This window comes from Sabethes cyaneus, chromosome 2, assembly GCF_943734655.1.
Source record: "Sabethes cyaneus chromosome 2, idSabCyanKW18_F2, whole genome shotgun sequence".
NCBI classification, from domain to species: domain Eukaryota; kingdom Metazoa; phylum Arthropoda; class Insecta; order Diptera; family Culicidae; genus Sabethes; species Sabethes cyaneus.
In genome coordinates, this window is record NC_071354.1 from 187485155 (window position 1) to 187508470 (window position 23316).

The window sequence follows — 23316 nt, forward strand, 5'->3', positions numbered from 1 at the left end:
AAAATACTTATAATATGTTTCTATGAAATATGAAATTATGTCTCTAAAAACGTGTACTGCCTGTCCTGAAGCAACACCACTGTTCCGTGTTGTTTTGGCCGGGTTTGGCATCCTGCAATTACGGAACAAAGGCCTTGAAGTGGTATACTGCCAACAACGCAATGGTTATGCCCAGAGACAACCATCATGCCAACAGGCTAGATCTCCAGCCAATCGAGAACGGGCCATCATCAAGCGAAACCTATAGAAGACCTAAAAAGTGTTGGAAGCGAGAAGTAGTTTAAGCCCAATTGGTGTTCTGCGCCGAACAAAGTGAACGAGATGACTGAAGTGAATCTGATGGCAGAACGAAAGGTCGGGCAATTTGGACTTCGTCAACCGGAACCCTAACTGAATATTTTTTCTGTAAATATGTACTGTAAAACGAAAATGACGATGAAGATAAAGGCAAAGATGGGATGATAAGAAATAAGCAAGGACGTACAAACACTGGCACACCCAGGCTGGAACACCCGGGTACGTGTCTTACTTTTTCTGAAAAATTAAATGTATTACAAAATAATTCCTCAAGGTGTAACTGGAAATTCCAGAGTTGCCAATTCAATATTTGGTATGTAAAATAATTTCGGAATGATACATCCAATCTTAAGTCCAATTGTAACTTCAATTTCCAGTCCTATTTAAGTCCATTTTCAAATATGATTTCAAATTTAAATTCAAGTTGGACTTCAACAACTAAAAGCTCAATTTCATATTCAATCCCAAGCAACAGTTTGGGTTTTATTACTCTCTTATAATGGCTTTTATGACCAAAATTGGTCATGAAAACCGCAATAAGAGCGCAATAAAACTCTCATTGTTACTTGGGTTTTAATATCCCATTAAAAGTTTAATTTGACTCCAATTTCAAATTCGATTTGAAATCCAATTTCATGTCCAATTTCATGTCCAATTTCAAGTAAAATTATAAATTCAATTTTAAGCTGCGGAAAAAGAATCCACGAGGAGCACATTCTCGCCGGCGCTTGTGCAATGATGCTCCTGGCCACTTGCTTAATGACTACCAGCTGGAAGGAGCACTTTCAGAGGATGTTGAATGTTGAAGTAAGAATGGGCGATAGCCAAGCTGTGAAGCCTAGTAGTAAGCTGGTTGTCGTGAGGGTCGCTTCACGACGCACCAGACGTTTACTCTGCGTCAGTTACTAGACAAATTTTGGGAGTACATCTTGCAGACTCACAACCTGTTTGTGGACTTTAAAGTGGTGTACGATCCTGTCAAATGTGAATAGATAAGCTCTAGCAGATAGTACTAGAACATGGTTTTCTGACGAAATTAGTTAAGCGGAGTCGTACGATGTTGAATGGGTCAAAATTATGCAACAGAACAGTGGGGGTGGGACTTCAGCCGCTTTCGTAATGTTGGGTTGACTGAAGCAAAGGGTGCCCTCTCTAATTTGCTATTCAACATTGCTGGGAAAAGTGCGATACGAATGGCAAGCGTGGAAAGGAACGAGACTATCATCACAAAATCTCACATGCTTCTTGATTTTTCGTATGACGTAGATAACACCGGGACCAACCGTAGAGCAGCGGAAGATGCCTTCAGGCCTTTTAAATGAGAAGCAGCGAGATTGGGACTTACCACTAACACCGCCAAAAAGAAGTACATGATTATTGGCAGGGAACGTGTCAGTCCAAATGGTTTTGGTGCTGAGATGGAGCTGGATGGGATAAAAACAGTAGAGGAATTCATATACCTTGGTACGCTCGCGACATGTAACAACGATGTAAGCCGCGAAGTGCAACGACGATTTGCAGCCGCTTATCGGGCTTATACGGCTTACGTAGCCAGCTAAAGTCGCGTAGTTTGCCAATTTGCACAAAACTAGCTCTCTACAGAACACTGATCCTCTCGGTACCCATTTACGGACACGAATCATGGACGCTGAAGGAAGCTGATCTACGAGTGCTTGGGGCTTCTGAGCGTAAAATTCTGCGTATCTGTATTTGGTGGCAAAATGGTAATTTGCGGTGGGCAGGAAACGTGGCCTGAATGCCGGAAGAAAGAGTAGCCAGAACTATTTTCAGCAGAGAATTAGGAATATGCTGGAGACTTCGGGGTAGACCCCGCACCCGACGATGCATGTTTAATTGGTGTTTGAAGGACTAGAGTACGGCAGCCCAGGACCGACAGTATTGGAGGACCATGATTCGTTTGGCGCAGGATCGATAATGGACCGTCGCTACTAAAGTAAGTTACTAAGTACTTTGACGGTTTCAGTTGAAGCTTATATAAAAGAAAGTGGACAGCACAGAATACGGTACAATCAGATTGGAAAACGTAGAAACAACGTACTTCCAATCATAATCATTATTTTGATGTTTGCTTTTTTAATGTAGATTATGTTTTCCGGTGGAAAAACTTCAATTTGGATGGCTCTGACACCTCACAGGAAGGAATCCGCAGCACTTCTCTGTTGTTCTCAATTTCGGAGGAGAATCTTTAATGGTTTGGATTGGATTTTGTGCATCTGGGAGGCTTAATCTGGCATTCACATTTTGTAAGCTGAAGTCAACTGATTATATTGAAGTTCTATAGAGCTGCCTAATTCCGTTATAAGCAAAGTATCAATGCAAAAAATGCGCTTTAGGAATACAATGTTAGTGCTGATATCAGTTCGGCTACAAAATCCTGGTCAACATAGCAGCATTAATTAAGTCAAAAGTGGCTATTTCGGAGACGTTGCAGGATTTCCAAATACAAGAATTTTTGCAGGTTGTCGAGTCCGAGCGTGTTGAAGGACAAACTAATTATTAAAGCACAGAAAATATTCAGCATAATCAAATATGAGTTGAGAACTCAAGTGAAAATCATCACCCAGCGGAGTAACAATATTTTCCCGTCGGCATCGAGCGATTTGCGTACGCTCCCGGGCGATGACACCGTTGGCGCTGGCTGCTGCACCGTACCGAACTTTGAACGCCGTTTTTCTCGGAGGAGAAGGACCATAATCGACGAGATGTGCGCGCTCTGCTGGGCACGAACTACGAACGAACCAGTTTTGTCCGAAAGTGGTGTTATATTCGAACCGGTAGTAGGTGAATAAATTACAAACCTAACCCGACGGCGGCCGAGCGACCGACCGACGTGGTGTGGAACTTTTTCCGTGTAACCACCGCCGTGACTATGGTACGGACCAGAATGGAATTTTTAAGGAACGTGCGCGACGCCATCACCACCAGCGCCGCCACCGCCGCCACAACGCACACACATTCTTTCGGTCAAAGTCAGACCCAGTTTTTTTTTCGCTCCGGATTTCAGCTGTGAGAGGAGGAGTAGTAGCTTTTCGCACGAAAAAATAAACCAGAATATCTGGAAACGAGTTTTTCCTGATGCGCGGCATCGGTGCCGGTGCGGACAAAATAAACAAACTCGTAGAAGGTGCTACCGCTGCCTGATGCCGCCGTGTGCCGGTTGGGCGGTTGGCCGGTCGGTCGGTTGCTGGGTGGCTGTGATTATTAATCACGAGCGCTTCCAATTGGAAGTCACACAGCCGAGACCGGTGGAGTCCCGGCCACGAGGTCAAGGTGAACCGCGTTCACTTGTTCTCGCGAATGATCCCTAAAACAAGACTAACTGGTTCATCTGTTTTGCGTTTGTTCTTCCGATTCCGTTAGACTGTTTGAAGAGCGCTATCCTGGCATCATCTAGCTAGTGGATTGAAGTCATCCTTTCTGTTTTTTGCATTGCCGTACCGATTTGATGAAACCCCACTGTGAAACGCATTGCATGTCGACTGTTTTTTTTCTCAAACAGGGGATCGACGACGTTCCAACACCTTTTGCCTGCATAAGTCAGCCAGCCGGTTCCGTCGGTCGCTCGGTCGGCGGCGGCGATGATTGTGAGCGTATTCCCAGATGGGATGAGTAAGCACAAACAGCAAGAGCAAAAGGGTTTGCCGAAATTTCGTCACATCACTGAACCGTATAAAAGGATGAAAAAATCAAAGTGACGAAGTGCAGCGAAGAAGATACAAGCTGTCATAAAAAGCAAACGGTAGCAACTGAAGACGGGACAACAGTGGAAAAAAATAAATGGCAACTGAAGGGAGATGAAGCAGCTTTTTTGTTGTTGTTGATCGCTTCGAGTAGGATTGGGAGATAAGAGATTGAATATTTTTACCCTCGATTGGATGTGACGTTTCCGATTACCGATGCCAACCAGCAGTAGCAGCAGCGGCAAGACGAAACGAATAGGTTGAATAAAAATGTAAATTAATGAGCCGCCGGAAGCAGCGAACGAAACGGAAACTTACCTTTACAGTCTGACTCTTGAGCGGCTTATCCGGATCGTGGATGTATTCCAGTGTAATGCCGTAGAATTGTCCCTTGTTGATGTAGGTTATCCGATCGTCTTCTCGACGCTGGGACGAACTAATCGGACTTTCCAGATAGTATTTGAAACCGACGTTGGAGAATCTGTAAAGAACACCGGAAAAGAGTCTATTAGAAAGTTTCAGTTTTATCAGTTTCGAATTCAATCAACTTTGGAATTTCCCCCCTCTATTGTTGTCAGACTTTGACATTTCACCCAGCCGAATCAAGCCCGAACCTGAACGGCGGCGGTCACGGGGAAAGGTCTGAGAAATGAAATCATGTATTTGCCCGGCGATTTACCGCTAGAAAATTGGCAGATAGGAATGGTCATGACTGTCCCTGCTGGTTTCACAAAACCGTCGGAGACGGTGGTGGTGGCGACGACGGTTGGCAGCGGTTGACGGCACCACGCTCATTAGCAAACCCGCATGTGACAGAATGGATTTATGAACAACATAATTGAAAGTTTCGAAATTCTCTGGCCAAATGTGTCCTTCCCTGTGATGGTTGCAAGTAAATTGCGGTTTGCATTTTCAGCACACCGCGCACCGGTCGGTAACCGGTCGTCCAGGTATAAGCCATTATCTGTCTCGGACGCCGCGCCGGTTTTTGCCTCGGCTAAATTGGTAATCGGTCGCATTTGCAACCAACCGCTGACGCTGGTGGTGCGCTAAGTAGACGTGCCAAATGGCCGAAGGGGACAGGACAGGACAAAGTAGTTGAAAGCACAATTAGAAATTTCTATGAATTAACAGGGGAATTGTAGAAATAATATCGAAAATTCCTTAACCGGTACGGAGTACGTGCGTGTGTGACTCCAGCTGTCAATAGCGGTACAGCGCGAGCGGAAAATCCACCTAACAGACCGCGTGCACGTAGATTCGTCCGTCGTCCGAGCCCGATGACAGAGGAATTCGCTCTGTTTTTAGTTAGCGTCCGGGCAGATGAATCAAAACTAACAAACAAAAAGTCGATCATCGATGAAAGCAGCGACGACAATCCTTATCGGGGGAACGGGGCTTGGCAATCCCGCAAAAGGCTCGCTCGGTCGCGGATCGTTCATCATCATCGTTAGCATCATCATTCGCGCGCGCATAAAGATGTTGGCTGCTGGCTGGCCAGTGCGTGCACAGTTTTTACCATTTTCATGAACCCTTTATCGCCGAAGGTTGACTTAATTCAAGTACAACTTTTTATTGCCTCTTCCTCGCTGGTGATAGTAGATACGACGCACGCAGTGATACGGTTCGGTTTTTGGTTCGATTGAAGCGATCTCCTGCCGGAGTGCCTGCGTTCCGGAGCGCGATTCTAGAAGAGGCAAACCGGCCCACGAAGGGGATAATTGCTGGTCAACTAATTGATCTTTAATTCCTTCGCTATCGGACGGTCTTTATCTTCGGGGTCCGCGATTGTGGTTTGTTTGGCCGTGACAGCAGGCAGGCAGGCAGGCAGGCAGGCAGGTAGACATAGAGGCAGTGGACGGCGATTTCCAAGAAGTTGACAAGTGTCCATTGTGTGTGCAGCTGTATCGGTTGTTCGATTTTCCGTCACTCAACCGGGCAAACACTTGTATGGTTACGGAGGCTGCAGTTTTTTTTCTTACTTTGTGGATGTCCAAGGCGTGGAAATTGATGCGCGGTTCAACTGCATAATGAGTGTGAAACTAGCTGGCTAACACCGAGAAAGAAGGCGGAGCTAGTCAGGAAATAGTTTTGTTGCATGAAGCTTTTTTTTGTTGAACATTGGCTATATAACCATAATTCAAATAAAATATTCCTTAGGCTGCATAAGTATTTTTTTGATTGCGAAGCTTTAACACTTTAAGCCGCAACATTGTAAGTGATTCGAAATGCACTAAACTGCCAGATCTTTAAAGCAGAAGAAGCAGCAAGGTTATTAATATAAAATTTATATTGAATATTGTTAAATGTAATGTTAAATGTTAAAAACTCAAAATCTCAAAACTCATCAAAAATTAAAATCAACTGTGAATCATGTCAACTTGATCCTATGCAGAAAAACCTCCCGCGTGAGTTTTTCTGTTTTCATAGCAAGAAGCACAAAACTCACACATATTTCTTCCCGCTTGATCACATTCTGCTTTGCTTCAACTGCTACCCGGAGCTATACACATATACATACGAATTCGTTGTTGAACAGCATAGGCGTTCTCTCGTGCGATACGTAACTGTGAGTGAGCGTGAGAGAATGAATCACTAAATAAATCATAAAGTTAAATTAAAACACACATTTGAACTACATGTTTATCTAATTCTGATTAGGATTTTTACTTTCTAGTTAAGAAAATATCGATTCCCGCGAAGGAAAAATGTAAATTCCGCCAATATGTTTGCCATCTTAATTCATGAATGTGTGCTAGCTTTTTTCGGTTTCATCGCGTATAATAGCGAGAGAAATTCATATGTGAGTTCGGCGCTTCTGATCAAGGTTGAAATTTCATGGTGCTTGAAATCTCATTGAGTTTTTTTGCTGCTATGAATTTTTCAACACTGATCCCATCGAAGACATCTTTTTATTTAATTTTATATCTGGATTTCCATTGAACTGGGCGTATATTTCGTGTACCTAAGTGTTTTTTTCAATTGTACCTTACTTCCATTGCCAGTTTTTCGTCTATTGCCTAATCACAATTCTCTAATAATTTTTATTAGAGATTCGTCTCGCTTTTTATATCATTATTTTGGGCATTTTAAATATTTAAATTTGTTTATGTAAAATTGTATGCGGTATTAAATATCTACCAGCAGATTAAAGAGTGAGAAAATATGACGTCAAAGTTTAAATTAGCAAAAATTAGCATTGAAATCCACAACTGCCACAAATATTAGACTGAGATTTATTCTCAAATAATGGCAAATAATAGGGCAATAGAAAAAAGAGTAAAAAATGCAGAAAGATAAAATATATTCAAACAAATTCATGATGAAGCTAGGAAAAGCTCAAATAAAACAGATAAGTATTTAAGTTAGTCAGAATTGCATAATGATTTGATAAAAATTGAAGCGAAATCAGGGTTGAATGGTAGAAATGAAATAAAACAAAATATGTAAGGGGAAATTTTAACAAAATAAATTTATAGGATTCAAGGTGAAGGTTCACTGGGGAAAAAATTGAATTCAAATCCGGTTAGAATTGGCTCCCATTAAAGCTTGGTTGGATCCGTGGATCCTCCAGCTTGGGTGAAGAGAAACGTTATACAAACTTAATAAGCTTTGCCTCAATGATTCTTCCTTACGTAATTTTTCGCTCTTTCTTCTTTTTGTCTCACCGTGATGCTTTGTTTCATTACTTTCTCTACCGTTCCCTCCGCACGCTATGTCCAAAGGCACTTATTATTTAACTTTCATGCACCTCAGATTTCTCTTCACAGAATGTTAGTATTGACCAAAACGATTAATTTAAAAAAGGTCTTCAAAATTCTATCTTGGGTTTTTTGAAAAATTCTATTTTTAAGTTTACATATGGGTCATTTCCTCTCAAGTGACCTTACCACCTTCGATTTCAACCAAATTTGGTATAATTACTCATTCCGACCCCACATTAAATTTCTGAAAGTGCATGAAAGTTAAATAATAAGTGTGTTCGGACATAGCGTGCTCGGCCTATTGTAAAGACTACTGTTATGAAAAAATAGGATTCAATATAAAATAGAATCGCTTCAAGATTTGCTTCAAAAATAATAAAGTAACAAAAATCGTGTTCCAGAACGGACACAATTGAAATGAAATAAAAAAATCAAATTAATTCAACAATACCTTCATTAAAATCAGATCCAGTCCAAGCAACAATGTGACTTTTATTATACTCTAATGCAGTATTTATGGCCAAATTTGGTCTTAAGTGCTATCATAAGAGTGCTATAAAACCCAAATTCTTACAAGGGAGACAAATCCGGATTAATTCCTTTCTTTATGTTCTGCATCAATAAGGTTGTAAGAAGCAGTGTCTAGCCGTCCCGCATTCTCTCTAAAACACGGTTCTTCAACTTCCACAAAAATTCACATTTTGTTCCGTTAGCGATAGCCGAAAATCCTTATTTCGCGAATGAGGCGGCTAGCTTAGATGTAGTGGGCGGAATCTATATTTTTATGTTCAGCCGCTCACTCCGAAACAAACGCTGTGTGAGCCGTTCACCCCGAAGATTTCAAACAGACGTTTGGAGAAAACTGTACTATCCGAGGAGGGTAGTAAGTAACATAAAAACAACTGAGAAATAAGTTGTGAATAATAATATAAAATTGCCAAAATAAACTGCTTTGGGGAAAAATAAAAAGAAAGTCTAGAAAAACAAACTAAACTAATATAGCTTGAAAACCTTCAAATAAAATGAAGATGCAAACATTTTATATAAAACAGAGACAAAATTTGGCAGTTTTTAAGTCAGGTTAAGACAAAGTGAGGTCCAAAGAAAATCAAACAAGTTAAGAAAATTGCATCAAATTAGAGAATGGAGATGTTGCGGCGAATGAACCTACTAGTTAAAACCAGTACCCGTAAAAATTGACAGCCCTGCATGAAAGCGAATATAAAACGCATTCAGGCATACAGTTTTATCCCTGATATCCTTTAATCTGTGGACATGACTACTGAGCTGCTGACAGTGTTTATGTTTCTCAACTTTCTATCCTTCAATACAATTTATTCTTGTAGTGTAGTGCTGATTGATTGCCGGTCTAACCCGTCAGTCGATTTTCTTGCTCTTGACTGATAGTTTAGGTCTCAAAGTTTAGTTTTTAAACTGCCTGCTTTTTAAAATTAATCAAACCCTGGTTGAACGAAATTAATTAAAACATCGCAGCAATGTTTACGTCAATTGTAGTTTCTTTTGTCGTTGTCGGTTGTTCAATATGAATGAATGATTCACATTAGATTTCATTCACTATTGTCGAGAATGAATGAATGTAGAGAACAATACGAAAATGAACGCAAGTGATTCGCTCGAATCGTTGGTTTCAGGTTGTCAATGCTGAGTTCATTTATCTGTACTAACAACAGCAAAGCATAAGCAGTTTATTGCACCAATTCAAGCGTACTGCATAAAGCGAAATTAGATTTCTAAGCACTGGGGAAAACTCCCTTCAAAAAAGTGAATAAATGAAAGAAAAAAGATGCATAGAAATTATACACAATAGAGAAGATATGGGACACAATTTAAGCAAGGTTGGGTCATATATGAGGTGCATGCTAAATTATGCATTATTTTATAACGGTAGTTTCTTATAATTGACGGAGGAAACAATAAAAGAAAGAAATGAATCAAACGTGTTTATAGCATCTCAGGGGAAACGAGGCGTAAAGTGGAAAAAGCGAAAAATAAGGCGAGGGAAGATCATTGCAGCAACGTTTATTAAGTTTGTATAATGATCCTCTTTACCCAAGATGGGGGATCCGCGGATCGAGCCAAGCTATAATGGAATCCAAAATGTTCGGAATTTTATCACAAAAGTCGAAGTATTTGTCTTGTATTTTTCCCTTAAAGCTTGGAACGCCAAATTTTAAATAAAACAGACTTTAAATTAAAAACATTGAGGCAAATATATTATAAGAAAACACTAAAAATCAAAATTTGATTCGCAAGTAGTTAAATCAAATTGACAAAAAAATTAGTAAGAAATCCAGCAAAACTAAATTCGACGCAGTGGTAAGGGTACCCAACAGAAGAGGAGGAAAACTAAATTCAAACAAAGTGTAATGAAAATAAGTAAAACAAAGGAAACTGGGAAAAATAGCACCAAAATTAATTATTTAATAATTTGGATGGTTTTTATTTCTCTAAATAAAAAATTCTGAAATAAGCCGAAATAACGTCATGACTCCAGAACGTCTTGACCATTCTCCACCAAACTTGACATACATGTTCCTTGACATAAGGGAATCAGTAATGTGGGATTGACAAAAGGTGGAGGTTGTTCCCAACAAGGGGGGAGGTTCAAATAAGTAAAAGCACTTTGACCGATCTAGGAATGCATGGATAAAAGGAACTTCTTATTCTTCCATTTTCCATTGTATGTTCTACTATAACTCCGGACCGCCTGTACGGCTCTTTATTAATTTTAGGATTTATTTTCTATGGCATAAAAGAATCAGTGCAAAGGGGTTGACAAAAACGAGGTGGTCTCATATAAGTGGGAGGAAGGTTCAATTGGTTAAGGGAGGCGTTTCTCTTGCATTTCGACCGATAACAGTTGTACAAGTGAAAGGGGGGGGGGGGGGGGGGTAGGGTGTCCATTCACAAGGGAGAGGTTCAAAAACGTAAAAAAGGTTTTGTCACGTAATATAGGAATTATCGAAAAGACATATTTACAAGTGGCTCGTGGACAACAGCAGGAGGGTAGAGCTGATAAAGAGAGCAGACACATACAAATGAAGAAAAAGGGTTTAATTTCTTGCATTATGAGAATTTTCATTACAATAATAGATATGTAAGTGGCTGAGAGACAAAGGGACCCAGAGTAAGATCGGACAATCAGCTAGTAAATATATAGTAAACGTGAGCTTGTATGTACGTCACAAAATAACTCCGGAATGCCTGAACCGTTCTCCACCAAATTTGGCATACATGTTCTTTGACATAAGGGAATTAGCACTGGGGGTTGACAAAAGGGTGGGTGATCTTTAACAAGATAAGGTGATGCAAAGAAATAAAAGGCGCTACGTTTCTCTTGCATTTGTATCGAGACTAGTCGCATAAGCGGCTGGGAGACAAGGTCTGGAAAGAGGGACAAGAAAGCACCATTTAGAGGGAGGCCAAAATAAGGAAAATAGGCTTGGTTTCTCTTCCAGTATAGGGATTTTGGGAGGAACACTGATGAATATGTGGCTGCGGAACAAAAGGGACGGGGGAGCTGAGTTCATGATTTATATGTATGTTCCGCCATAAGATTTTGCGAACATTTTGAACATCTGGAGTTATTGTCGACTCAGGACAAATGACTGTAATAAAATAAAATGTATCGAAAGATTAACTAAAAGAGTCATTTGTAACTTTAGACCGTATAATTCATTGTTCTAATTAAATTTAATTTAGAAGGTTGCATTTCATCAAGCAATTCTAGTACAATTTTAATGTTGAAAAAACTCAATTCAAACTCCAACTACACTTCCCGTGTCGAATACCCAGATACTGTTTGTATGGATGTCGGACACGGAATAATTTACTGCAAAAGCTTGCTAGAATCGATACTTTTGTAACTCTTGCACAACGTTACTTTAGGAGGAAATCTTGATTCTAGCACACTTAATGATTTATGACAACAGGGTGGCGTTCCACAAGGCAGCAGTCTTGACCATCTGCTGTTCGAATTATTTTCCTATGATATTTCTGTCTGTTTTAAATTGAATACAATTCCAACTGTTTGCAGATGATTTATAGGACTTGTGTAACCATCAAAACCTTTTTCAATAGGCCAAATTTGTAATAGTTTTTGCATATTCCTGAAGATAGATGTAGAAACACCTACGACTAGTCGAACTCTAGTGAAATAATTCTACAAGGCATTGAGAGTGCAGTTGAAATTCTCAAACCTTCATACCAAGAATTATTCTCTGAAAAAGTTTGCTGATAGAGAAAAGCCGATAGATAAGCTGAACTTTGTGGTGGGTTAGATTTAAATGTTGCTATTCGGGTGACAGACAAATCATCCATGTTAAAAATTTAAACAATCTTCCAACCAACTGTTCCTACACTTCGGTTAGTCAATCGATGATATTTTATACAAGCAAAGTGTATTGAATATTCAATCAATCAAAGACTCCTTACACAGTGCCGTTTTCACGCTTAAAAAAGACATTTCAAACACTCAAAGCGCAAACACTTCTCATCATCACCGCGTGCGTCGCATGCTGGCGGATGGGAAGGACGGTCTGGTTTAGCGTTAACAAACAACGGTCGGCAACTTCCAGTCGAAGTCGCAAACGCAACTTTTCCGGGACTTGCCTGCATGGTGCGGTGGCCGGTCGGTGGTTCCCGTTCCCGTTTGCCGAATTAATCGCCCAACCACCGACCGGCCGAACGTTCGCATGGGCTCTGGGTGAGTGCATTCTCAGCGCTTCTCCGCCGTCCGTCGCTGTCATTCAGCTGTCACCAGCAGTTGTACATTTGGTGCGGGGAACGTGATTACTTTGCGTTTGTTTTCGCACAAAGCGGATTCGACGTCGTCGACGCAGCGCACCGCAAATATCCCACAAGAGATTGCCCGAAGATCTCGGGGTTTGGGAGAGTAGGAAAGATGACGCGCATATGCGTTATTATGCATTCGGTTTTGTATTGTAATGAATTTCTCCGCGAAAGATGGATCGTGAAAGGTGCATACATGCATAAATATGTGTAATATTAAGGAACGTAACCGAGCCCTCGGTACGAACACGGCCGTGCCAGTCACCAGGCGATCGGATCGGCGGGTTGGGAAATTAGTGAAAAATTCAAATGTCGGCTCTGATGTCATTTTGACAGCGTGGAACAAACAAATTCACTTGTTATACGGACGACATAAAATAATTGATCTATGATACCAATTATCCTGGGCTGCTCCAGAACCGAAGAGCCAACGGAGATGATCGCCAACGTTTCACCACTCGTCGAATGAATAATGGAGGGATGCATGCACATATCGTTATAATAAAGATTATGATAAACTTTATGTTTTTTTATGCGGCGACTGTTTTTTGTGTGCGCATTGCACGGCTGTCTTCTTAGTCGGAATATTTTGCGGGATTGAGATTTTGTGAAAAATGTTTATTTGTGACTCGTTTCTCATTCTGCGAGCTCTTGGGGTCTCTCTTGTGTTGCGTCGCATCGTCGACGGGCCGGACGATTGGGGACCACGCAGAGACATCATCGGGCTTCGGGTTGGCGCTCTCTGGAGCAATTTATTTCGTACGAGCAGACGTACATACACGGATGTCCACGCGGAACGTGGGCCAACCACCAACGAAGCATAGGACCGCGCAGTCACGCTAGCGGAGTTCGGACCTCAACTGATTTGTTTTCCATATGATTTACTCCCGGCTTGGCGTAATAAGATAAGCCTTTATCCGTTCGCTTTTCTACGTTCCGGGTGTTTTGGTGTACGTTATAAATATTATTGTAATTTTTGTATGATCCTCCGATGCATTGGCAAGGCTGGACCGTTGAGGCAGTTGAGGCAGGAATATGGAAAAGGAAATCATTAAAGTAGATTTAAATGTAAATGTGGTTGCCTGTTCGTCCACCCTTGGTCGGGTTTCCGTGTCGCCTCCTCCGGGTCGTCGCCGGGTTCGAAGATTGAAATAGATCACTTCCAATGGTGACGCGCCAACCATGCGTGGTCTAGACGACGTCTACGACGATGATGGCGGTCGTTATCGGATCAACGGTCGTGAACCGTAAAGACTTCGTAACAAGTGTGTCCGCAGTAACAGCAAGAAGCTTTTGACATTAAAATGAAATCAAATCAGCGAACAACAGTACAGTGCGATAGTAATGCAATTAAATCGCAATTAAACTCTCCGCTCGCTGGCAATGGGCCAACGGTTCTTTCCGGTGCGTACCGAACAAGTGCACTCGGTGAGCGGCGGTTTGGCGGCTAAGTCATTTAAATCAGCGCCACTCGGAATGGAGGAGAACTCTTATCTTAAGCTGCTGTTGTTAGTCCCTTTTTTCTGTGTAACAAGCAAGAGTGAGAGAGAGCATATAACAGAGCACCACCATCAGAAAGGCTTGGTTCATTGAGAAGTCATCGTTTGTTAGGGTTTCCTTGAGTCCTGCCCAGGAAACTAGCTATAGTTTGCTGTAATGACCCTAAGACTGATTCTTCTACCTTTTGTGAATGGTAGAGAGGTCCTCGAGGAAAGGAGATTAAATTTCAATTAGTAAGTTTCTTTGGTATGCCTTCGATTTAGCGCCCTCCGGCCGACAGGCGGCAAAAGGTCCATTTCGCTTAATCCATCAACCGGATGAGCGAGGAGCTTATGTGGTGAACGATGAATGGTAGACAGCGGGAAGCAGAGCATGGCTGATGAAGATTTGATTGAGCGCAAGAAGCAGCGTAAAAGGGAATTACTCTTGCGGAATAATCAGATGCACTTCAGCAACGAGTGTGTTTTGTTTCCGAATAATTGATTCAGTCGGAACCCTTTATCCTGTAATGGCAGTGCAAATGGGCCAAAGATAATTGGGCAAAATCACACCTAATTACGGTGCTCAGCTCGAGTGTGCCGCCGGTTTTCTTTTTGCCTATCGGGACGCTGCCGGCGCTGTCGACGGCTGGTAGCTGTCTACTTAAAGTCGACGCAAGCAAAACAAAGAGCACAAAGATTGAGGGTACTTACATTTTTGGTATTTGCACTTTATCGGCATCATTTTGCCGTCCAAAATCGTGCCACGGTCGGGATCTGGGCGGAGCCGTCGCACTGCCAATCGAGGTCGTAGGACTGTTCTGGCCACCGTTGACCGTCAGGTTTCGCTGCAGGCTTGCGACCGATGCCGGTATAGCGCTCGAGTTCGGATCCAATAAACCGGCCGGTGCCTGGCACAGTTCTGTATAATCGAAGGACGGTTGTACATTATTCTGATCTCTGGGAGTAATAGCATCAGCACCAATACCCGAATCAGGACTGGGAAGATCCACGGTCAGTCCGGCGGAGGTGATCGTTTTGGTGTAGATCGAACCGGTCTTGGACGAGTAGCGACCCTCGTACGTGGTAGCTGGCTGGGGTCCGTCCGAATCTGCCGTACCGTAAATGGTACGAGCCGGGGCATAGCCCTGCGGATCAAAGTACTCGCGATAGGGGTACTGCTCAGCGATAAATGCTGCGCCACCAGGTCTGTCGGAAAGGGGTAAAGAAGATATTAGATTGTTTCAACATCCTTCGGTGAATTTAGTTGGAGTTTTGTCGTTATTCATGTGCTACTCACCCTAGTCTCTGTTGGTACATTCCGTACTGATCGTAGGAGCTGGGACTGGGCGAATTGGTGTTCACATTGGAACCGGCTGTGGCGGCCGAACTTGCCTGATGCGATGGACCCTGCAAGCGGTTGATGAACGAAAGCGAAAAGAAAAAAAGAAAAGAAAGAAAAACAACATAAGACATCACAGTTGGACTGTCACCGATCAGTTTGTTTAGCGGTGGCCTAATCAAGGGGCATATTGACTCAATGACAGTTCGGGGTAATGAAGTCCGAAAAGTAAAATCATTTCTCAACCTAATACCTAGGCCTAGGTTTCTAGGGGGTTTCTTTCTAATACGGGTCTGCTACTTCAGTGAGTAGCCTTTTGCTTGGTGACGCTATTTGACAGTAACATTATTGACTGTTTCGAGTGGTTATATTTCTTACTCGTTCACGAATGTTTAGTGCAATCAGTCATCAGAAAAGTGACAAGCAAATGAACTTTTCTTTTGCGAAATCAGTACAGAAAAATTCATAGGAACGAAAGTCCAATTTAATGGAAATGATTGGGAATCAGACATTTCTTATTACGACAAACTACTTAATTTGAATGTTGATCTAAAAATGTAATGAGAACATCTTGTAGAGTAAGGTGTTGATTCCTAAATACTATTTAACAGATTACACAGGCAATGCTTCGACGAGCTAAACAACCTAATCGCCTAAATCTACCTTTTTTTTAGCCTACCTACCTATTTTTTACAGTTTCGAATAGGTAAAATTTTGTATGTTAACATAAAAAGAAGAGGTCCCAAATGAGAGCCTTGTGGGACATCAGAAGTGACTCGAATTGGATTCGAATACTTTCCGTTAAATTTAATCATTTGTTGGCGATTAGCCAAATAGGATTCAAACAAACCATTTCAATAGTCCTGGTTCTCTTCCATTTTTTTGCAATTTTAAAAGGAGCATTGGCGTGTTAATTCGATCCTGTATAAAGTGCTTCTACATAATTTTCATCATCCATTAAATTCCAGAAATTTTGCCGTGAGTTGAGGTGAGTTCTTTAAAAAATAAATGTGATGCATTTCGGTAATTCTGTTTTTAGTTTGAAGGAACAATTTTTCATTGATAATTGTTTCGAAAAGTTTAGGATTTCCGGGCCGATTTAAATACGAGCATTGGATATGAACTTTTCTAATTTTTGGAAAGATTCCAGATTCAAGTGAAAAGTTAAAAAGCCAAAACAAAGGACTAATGAGCTCTGTTACAAGATTTTCTATGAATACTGGAGGAATTCCGTCAGGTTCAGAGCCTTTTGAGGTATCTAAATTTTTTAAAGCATGCAAAATATCCTGAACATGAAGTTGGTTAATGCTAAGAATTGCAGATAAAATGCAAAATGGTCGTGATCGCGTTCTTCTTATGAAAATGTTATATAAATTTTTTGTAAAAATTTCCCAAAATGTTTACAAGTGTTTTCCGAGCTATCCCCAACATTTGTTACACCAGCTCTCTGGGAAGAAAACTATTACATTTTCTTATTATAATCATAATGGATAGTACTTTAGTTTCATGTGATTGGGGTGAACCAACCACCGGTTGAAAGCCCTATTAAAAAGTTAATAAATTAATATATTTCATGTTGATAAATTGGTTTTCTAGGTTTGCAGCATATATAAATCGAGGGCTGAATTACTATAAGTCTCCGAAAAAGTCGTCAAACTCGGTTTTATTCTATTTGTTGACATATTTTTAGTTGTCACCATACATACTTAATTGTAATCAAATTTATAAAAATCTGGAAATGTCGACAATTAGTTTTTAACACAATGTTTAACAATTCAAATAAAACCATATCAAGGCCAGCCTTAAAGGGGACTAGTTTTCTGTTCTCACTCAAATTGGTTCGAATTTTGACGCCCCACTCGCTACGCAGCGATACCCATACGGTATCACCCTGATACATTTTACGCATCTTGCCATAAAATAAAAACAAATTGTTGTTTCCATGACTTGGTAACTCTTTTTCGAAGGCTAATGGGTACTGTTTGATAGAAAATATCGCACTAAGCATTTGAGCTTTGTATATTTATGCAATCGAATCTCATAGTGTGCACGGTAAATTTACTGGGCTGATTCGGGTTAATTAGGTAATGAAAGCTTGAAAGCAATTGACTGTCTAGTTTGAAAACTAACGATTACTTGTTATAGCTTGAGTGTAAATCACTTTCATTTGTATACTGCATCACGGTGTAACCAGGTAATGTTAACTTTTGTTCGTTTTACCGTCTGTGAGCAATTTTATCGTGCTTAGATACTCCTAAGTATTTCGTCATATTCGTGTGAATAAACTTTTAAGGTTGCTCGGATGTTTGCTGTGACAGCATTTCATTCCTCAAGTAGGTAGCAAATTCAGCTTTAAAGTGCATTTGAAGAGGCTGTCAGTGCTTACTCCTTAATATTGATCATAAAACTTCTGGTCCTGCAAAACTATGATTAAATAGCCATAAAAGCCTTATAAAACTAGAGAGGCCCACACTAAAGAAGGTTCTCGAAAATATTTGCAAAAGTCCTCTTAAAACCTGTAACTGTTATCGATATCTAACCGCACATTTGTGTTTGTGCTTTGTGTTTCATTTGATGGGAGCTTCCCCCCTGTCTTAGTGCGGAAGGGGTCTCTAAACATCACCGGCCCCAAAAACCCCTACATCGGTTCAGTAGTTTTCGATTATATAAGGAACATACAGACAGAAATTCATTTTTATAGGTATAGATTTTGCTCTTCGCTCCTGCTCGGGTAGGTTCTTCTTTAATGCATTTTTTCTCATACTTTTATATATAACTTCATTTGATACTAAGAATATCGAAATTGTTCGGAGAAGTAAAAATAATTTAATGCACCGGTTATTTTTGTTAGATTATTGAATAAATTAGTTATTTATCAAAAAAATTATATAATTCCAAGAAGGAGCTGATAGTTGCCACATTTTCAACAGATCGTGGTAAGAAGACTTTTCTATGTTCAAACATTTATTTGAAAGAGTTAGTTGACTTATGATATTGGAGAACAGCATATTTGTAAACGCTCATATGCATTTAGCTCCCACTTCGAAAACAGTAAAAACAACTTTGTTCGCCGTTTTTACAAGGGTTTTATCTAAATCTACCATAAAGTGCTAACAAAACTAATATTCCTAGCACAACACAAAGAAGATTTTTCCAAGAGCGCTATAAAATCATCTGTACTTGCTGTATTTATGAATAAAACATGTTTGAATTACTTAATTCAATCACGTGGAAAATTCTTAAGTTGTTTGATCACCGTATTGTGTAAGCTGGATCAATCGGATAGAGGCTATCCGACGTAAGTTTGTTCCCCAAGTAGCACACATTTCTGGTTACTGCAACCTATTTATGGCTGAAATTAGTCATTAATAGGTTACCACAACTAGTTTATAACAACTGTGCTAGTAGGGTCGGTATGCCATTAGGCATTTACGGTGGAATAACCCACAGAATCTTCCGCCATATGAAGCCCGCTGTCAGTTACTAGGATTGACAACCCTCGAAAAGAGAAGGAAAGTGTCCAAAGCTGTTATGGCCGTCAGAAGTGAATAGTACTACCTTATTACAACAATTACAGGCAAGTGCATTGCCCAGGGATCTGCGTCAACGCAGCGGATTTTGGCACATGCCCATATGAAGGCCACCAATGAATATTACTTGAAGAATTTTCCTATTCAATCGAGTTCAAAGAGTCGTCATCAGTGTTCAAACAAAAGCTGTTTAAGCTACTTAAGTCTTCTATTTGTGATATATTTGTTTTTTGCTTGTTGTGGATTGACTATCTTCTTTTATTTGCTGCTTTATTGTTAATTATTGTTGACTATTCCCAGGTAACCAATAAACATTAGCACTGCCGAGCTGACATGACACATAGAAGAAAGTCCTTTAAAAACCATCGTCCTACACATTTTACTTGCACACTAGCACCCTCTGTTATGAATGTTGCGGAGTAGCTTGCATTTGTAGGGTTTTTATATTTGTATGGTTTTATACTGAAAACTCGAAGCAACACTTGCGCGCTGCGGTGTGGCCATGTTGCGAAACATACTTTTTAATAAATTAGTGGTTTTTGATTGGATGATAGAATTAACGCGAGTATCTCGTCTGTTTGTCTGTGGCATTAATATAAGCAGTAAATCAATCGCCGTTTATTAGCATCCATGGCGTTTTATACTGCAGGTTGCTGTTTATCAGTCTTTTGGCTGCATAGCTGTTGTAAACTGGCATCGACAATTCTATTTAAATTCTTCTTGTTGGTAAATAGCTGCAAATAAGCATTGTCTGCACTATAGGAGAGCCAGTAGTAACATAACCGCATATTTTGCCAAAATAGTTTTTATGCAGTATTTAACGCGACTTAAATTCCTATTGGCTAGCATTGAAATTGCATTGAAAATGCTTATTGGTTACCTGGGTTATTGTAAGCTTTTGTAATATGGAACGCTATTTAAAAAGATAATGTGTTTTACGTCTATTCCAGAATGAGTTCACAATCGCCCTCATTGGTGATCAACTCGAACGGGTTTTCAGATTCATTTTACATTGATGTAGTTTATTAGTATACGCTTGTTCGAGTTTTTCTCGAAAATCACTCTGTCGATTGCATTCTATTCAGACAAGTAGTTTTAAAGTTAGGTTGAAGTTTTTTGGAATTTTTCATAAGCCATAATAAAATATCAGCCTTCGAAGGCTGAACTCGGAGATTGCTGGAGCAGAATTAGAATTGTTTTTCAACGAGAAAGTAAGGAGAAAGCAGCATTTAATTCTACTACACTAAAGTCATCTTCAGAGATACACTTATTTCGATTACTACTTGTTGTTTCTGTCGTACATTTGAGCGTACATTAAAAGCTAGTAATCAAGTATAGCTGCGGTGTTTTTGTGGCCAACTAAACTTGATGAGCAACTAGTTTGCTCCTGCAGTTTGTGTGGGAAAAATTGAATATTTCTATGTTGCACAATTATGGAAACAGGCGACCACGATGACTGTATGCGATGTAGATCATAACTGCGCAAGTATATTTTCTCTTTTACACAGTCTTCGCAGCCTGATCTCGTCGATAACGGTGCCAGACAATAACCGTGTCTCAAATGCATTGTAGTGCAAAATTTGCTACGAATGTGTTCTTGCACCAAATACGAACCATTCCTTATAACAACTTTTGTGGTAGAAAATAAGAACGAATGTTTTTAAATGCTATGAATGTTTTTAAATGGTATTTTTTTTTATAGTTTTTATAAGCTACAAACATAGTTTTAAGAATATTTTTTCTAAAAAAATACGAAAATTATGTTCTCAGTGTATATATGGAAGAGTTAATAAATTTTATGATAAATAATAGTAGAGCTTGTCCATTATCCTAATCCTTAGCACATCTCTCGGTATCTCTAGCTAGCTCAAATCCATGTTTGAAACAGTGGTTGTACAAGAGAAAGATCACTCTTCTACTTGAAGCAAAACCTGCACCAGCACTGCTTCTATTCGCACACTGTAAATATTTTAAAATGTTTTTCGAGCAGTTTGGCTTCGCGTTAAATGGGTAACAATTTCATGGCGGCTTATTTTTTGGTGGAGCTTTTGTCGAAAGATTGACGACCAAGAAACCGAGCCGGTCGTTAACTTTTTAGATATAAGTAGGAAACTAAACAAATTCTGTGTTGAATTTTTATAATTACAAGAAAAGGAATTAGAGAATTGGAAAAAACAACATTTGGTAAAAGTTACCGGAATCGGAAGACAGATCTACTGATTTTTCTTCAGAATTCTCCTTCAACATAAGCATTTTTTGTTAAAATTCATGTCTTTATTATATTTTTTCGAACTGAAGACAAAGACAGTTTAACTAAAATACATATGATGTCCCGTTTCACGACCCAACATACATTTTTGTGGGTACATTGAGCGCCCCTTACTCGGTAATTAGCTATACAACGGTTGAATAAGCTACTATTCAACAAAAATGTTTGTTGGGGAGTGTTGAAATATTTCAGCACAAGGGGACATACTTATATTGTAGTTTTCAGTATAAATTGGCATTCCCGAATTTTCGAATTTGGTTTTGCGTGTATAGGTTGAAATTTTTTTTTTGTAGCAAATGATTTTTTTTCTTTACTTTATCTTACATTTGTACGATGAAAAGTATTCCTAGGTATTTGGAAGGTAGTTTAAATCACATGACAATTATGGACTTTCATACAGCCAAAAACAAAAATCAGATATTGTCATTATTCTCTGTATTGTATGCGGTCCAACATGAGGGATAAAGTATTTTTCAGTAGTTAATTAAAAACTACACAACAATCTACGGTTGTGCCAATCATAAGCCTAACAATAATATCTTGCGTGTCCCTGTAGAGACGCTGTCAATCTACCCGTTGTTCGTTGTGCGTAAGACGATTCTCCATTGCCACTGGGTGTGTTTTTTTTTCACCGAAATCTGTATGCTAATTTTCGTTAGAGATTGAGTTTCCGTTTACCCACTTGTTACATCTTATCATATATCTAATTTTTTTCCTCATTCAAATCCTATGAACTACTAGCTGATTTCGGTCAAAAGGCCACTTGGTTCGGTGAAAATATCGGACCAAATCTGAGCTGTCAAAGTGTCAAGGTTCGACGACGTTGACATGGTCAGTTAAGTCCCCGCGGTTGACATGCGGATTGTCTAGTCTAATTAGGGTATTTGCCGAACGAGTTTCCTCCGATAGTTTTTGTATCGGATTATGGGGCACTTTTTTGTTGTTGTGTGTGCGAAACGCTCGGACACGCACGACACTAGCAGGTTGAGAAATGATTTATAAACTTGGACGGACTTCGATAATACATTTGCTTACCTGTAGGTAGATCTGCGTGCTGCCGGGGGCAGCATACATGGTTTCGGCCGAAGGACTTCCAGGGCTGGGTGGAGGTTCTTTAATCTGTATCGACGGCGATGTAGGCTGAACAACCAACACCTGAAACCAACGAAGAGAAAAAAAACGTGCAATTAGAGATTCGTTCGTTCGTGATAATCGGATCTTGTGGCGATGATTTAACCTTATCAAGAGCTATTGGTTGTGTGATGGAATAGAGTCGGCTAATAAAAAAACGTCAAGCAAGTAATTCGTTCGATTGTGCTGCGCCCAGAGGGCGCACCATTTCTGGAGCTAAATAAGCTCACACCTTCCCTTCGGATGCCACTAATTGCTGTCGTTGGCACCGCCAGCCGAACCGGGGAGCGTACAAATAATTGATGCCATCTGCTGCCAGTGCCGTTCCTCGCGGCCCACGGATTTAGATCGCAATCGAAACCGCATAAATCTTCCCCGCCAGGATTGCCAGTTCGGTCGGCGGGCTTATCGCGGTGCAGTTTCGTCATGTACCAATTAGTCACGGGCTGCCCACCGGAGAGAGACAGGTCAGGACTGACTGTCCGGCCTTCGAAGGTTGCCCGCTAACCGGGATCCGAATGCGAGGCGCGTCGGCAGCGCCACATATGCTTGTAAAATCCGATACTTTATCTCGGATTTCGAATGGTTGTAACAACGCGTACTTTTCACAGCACCACCGTCTACAACAGTGTATCGATAAAAAATTATTTCACTAACCGAACGCGAATGTGACGGAGCAGCAGCGATCGAGTCGATAAAGTGGAAGGACCGAATGCGGTAAAATATTGAAAGTCGCAAAAACAAGATTGCATAAATTGATTAATTAAAAGATCGTTTACTTTTTCACCTGATTTCAGATCGACGATAGTTTTGGTGGTGCACTGCAACCTGCCCCGATGCCGAGATACTCGAACGAAAAGAAATAAAATTTTAATTAACGTGGGCGTTATCTTAGATGCCTGTCCGTTGGGGCATAATCCCCCCGGTTCGAGTAGTGAGTGTGGAAGCCATTTTGGACCATCAAATCAAACAAACTGTCAACCGCGCTGACAATCGGATAGAGAGGCATTTTGAGTGAAATGAGCAATTTCACCAATCAGCAGTAGGCAGCA

The 23316-nt window shown here is 40.4% G+C and overlaps 1 protein-coding gene across 1 annotated transcript in view; it reads right to left on the reverse strand.

Annotated features, from left to right (window-relative positions):
* The window catches only part of LOC128733538 (protein grainyhead), a 380102-nt gene that overhangs the window by 71845 nt on the left and 284941 nt on the right, over window positions 1-23316 (reverse strand). Inside the window, exons 3-6 of the mRNA XM_053827190.1 lie at window positions 22169-22288; window positions 15293-15402; window positions 14707-15201; window positions 4317-4479 (exon numbers count right to left, since the gene is read on the reverse strand). Coding sequence (XP_053683165.1) covers window positions 4317-4479; window positions 14707-15201; window positions 15293-15402; window positions 22169-22288 — 888 coding nt within the window. The remainder of the gene's footprint in view (window positions 1-4316; window positions 4480-14706; window positions 15202-15292; window positions 15403-22168; window positions 22289-23316) is intronic.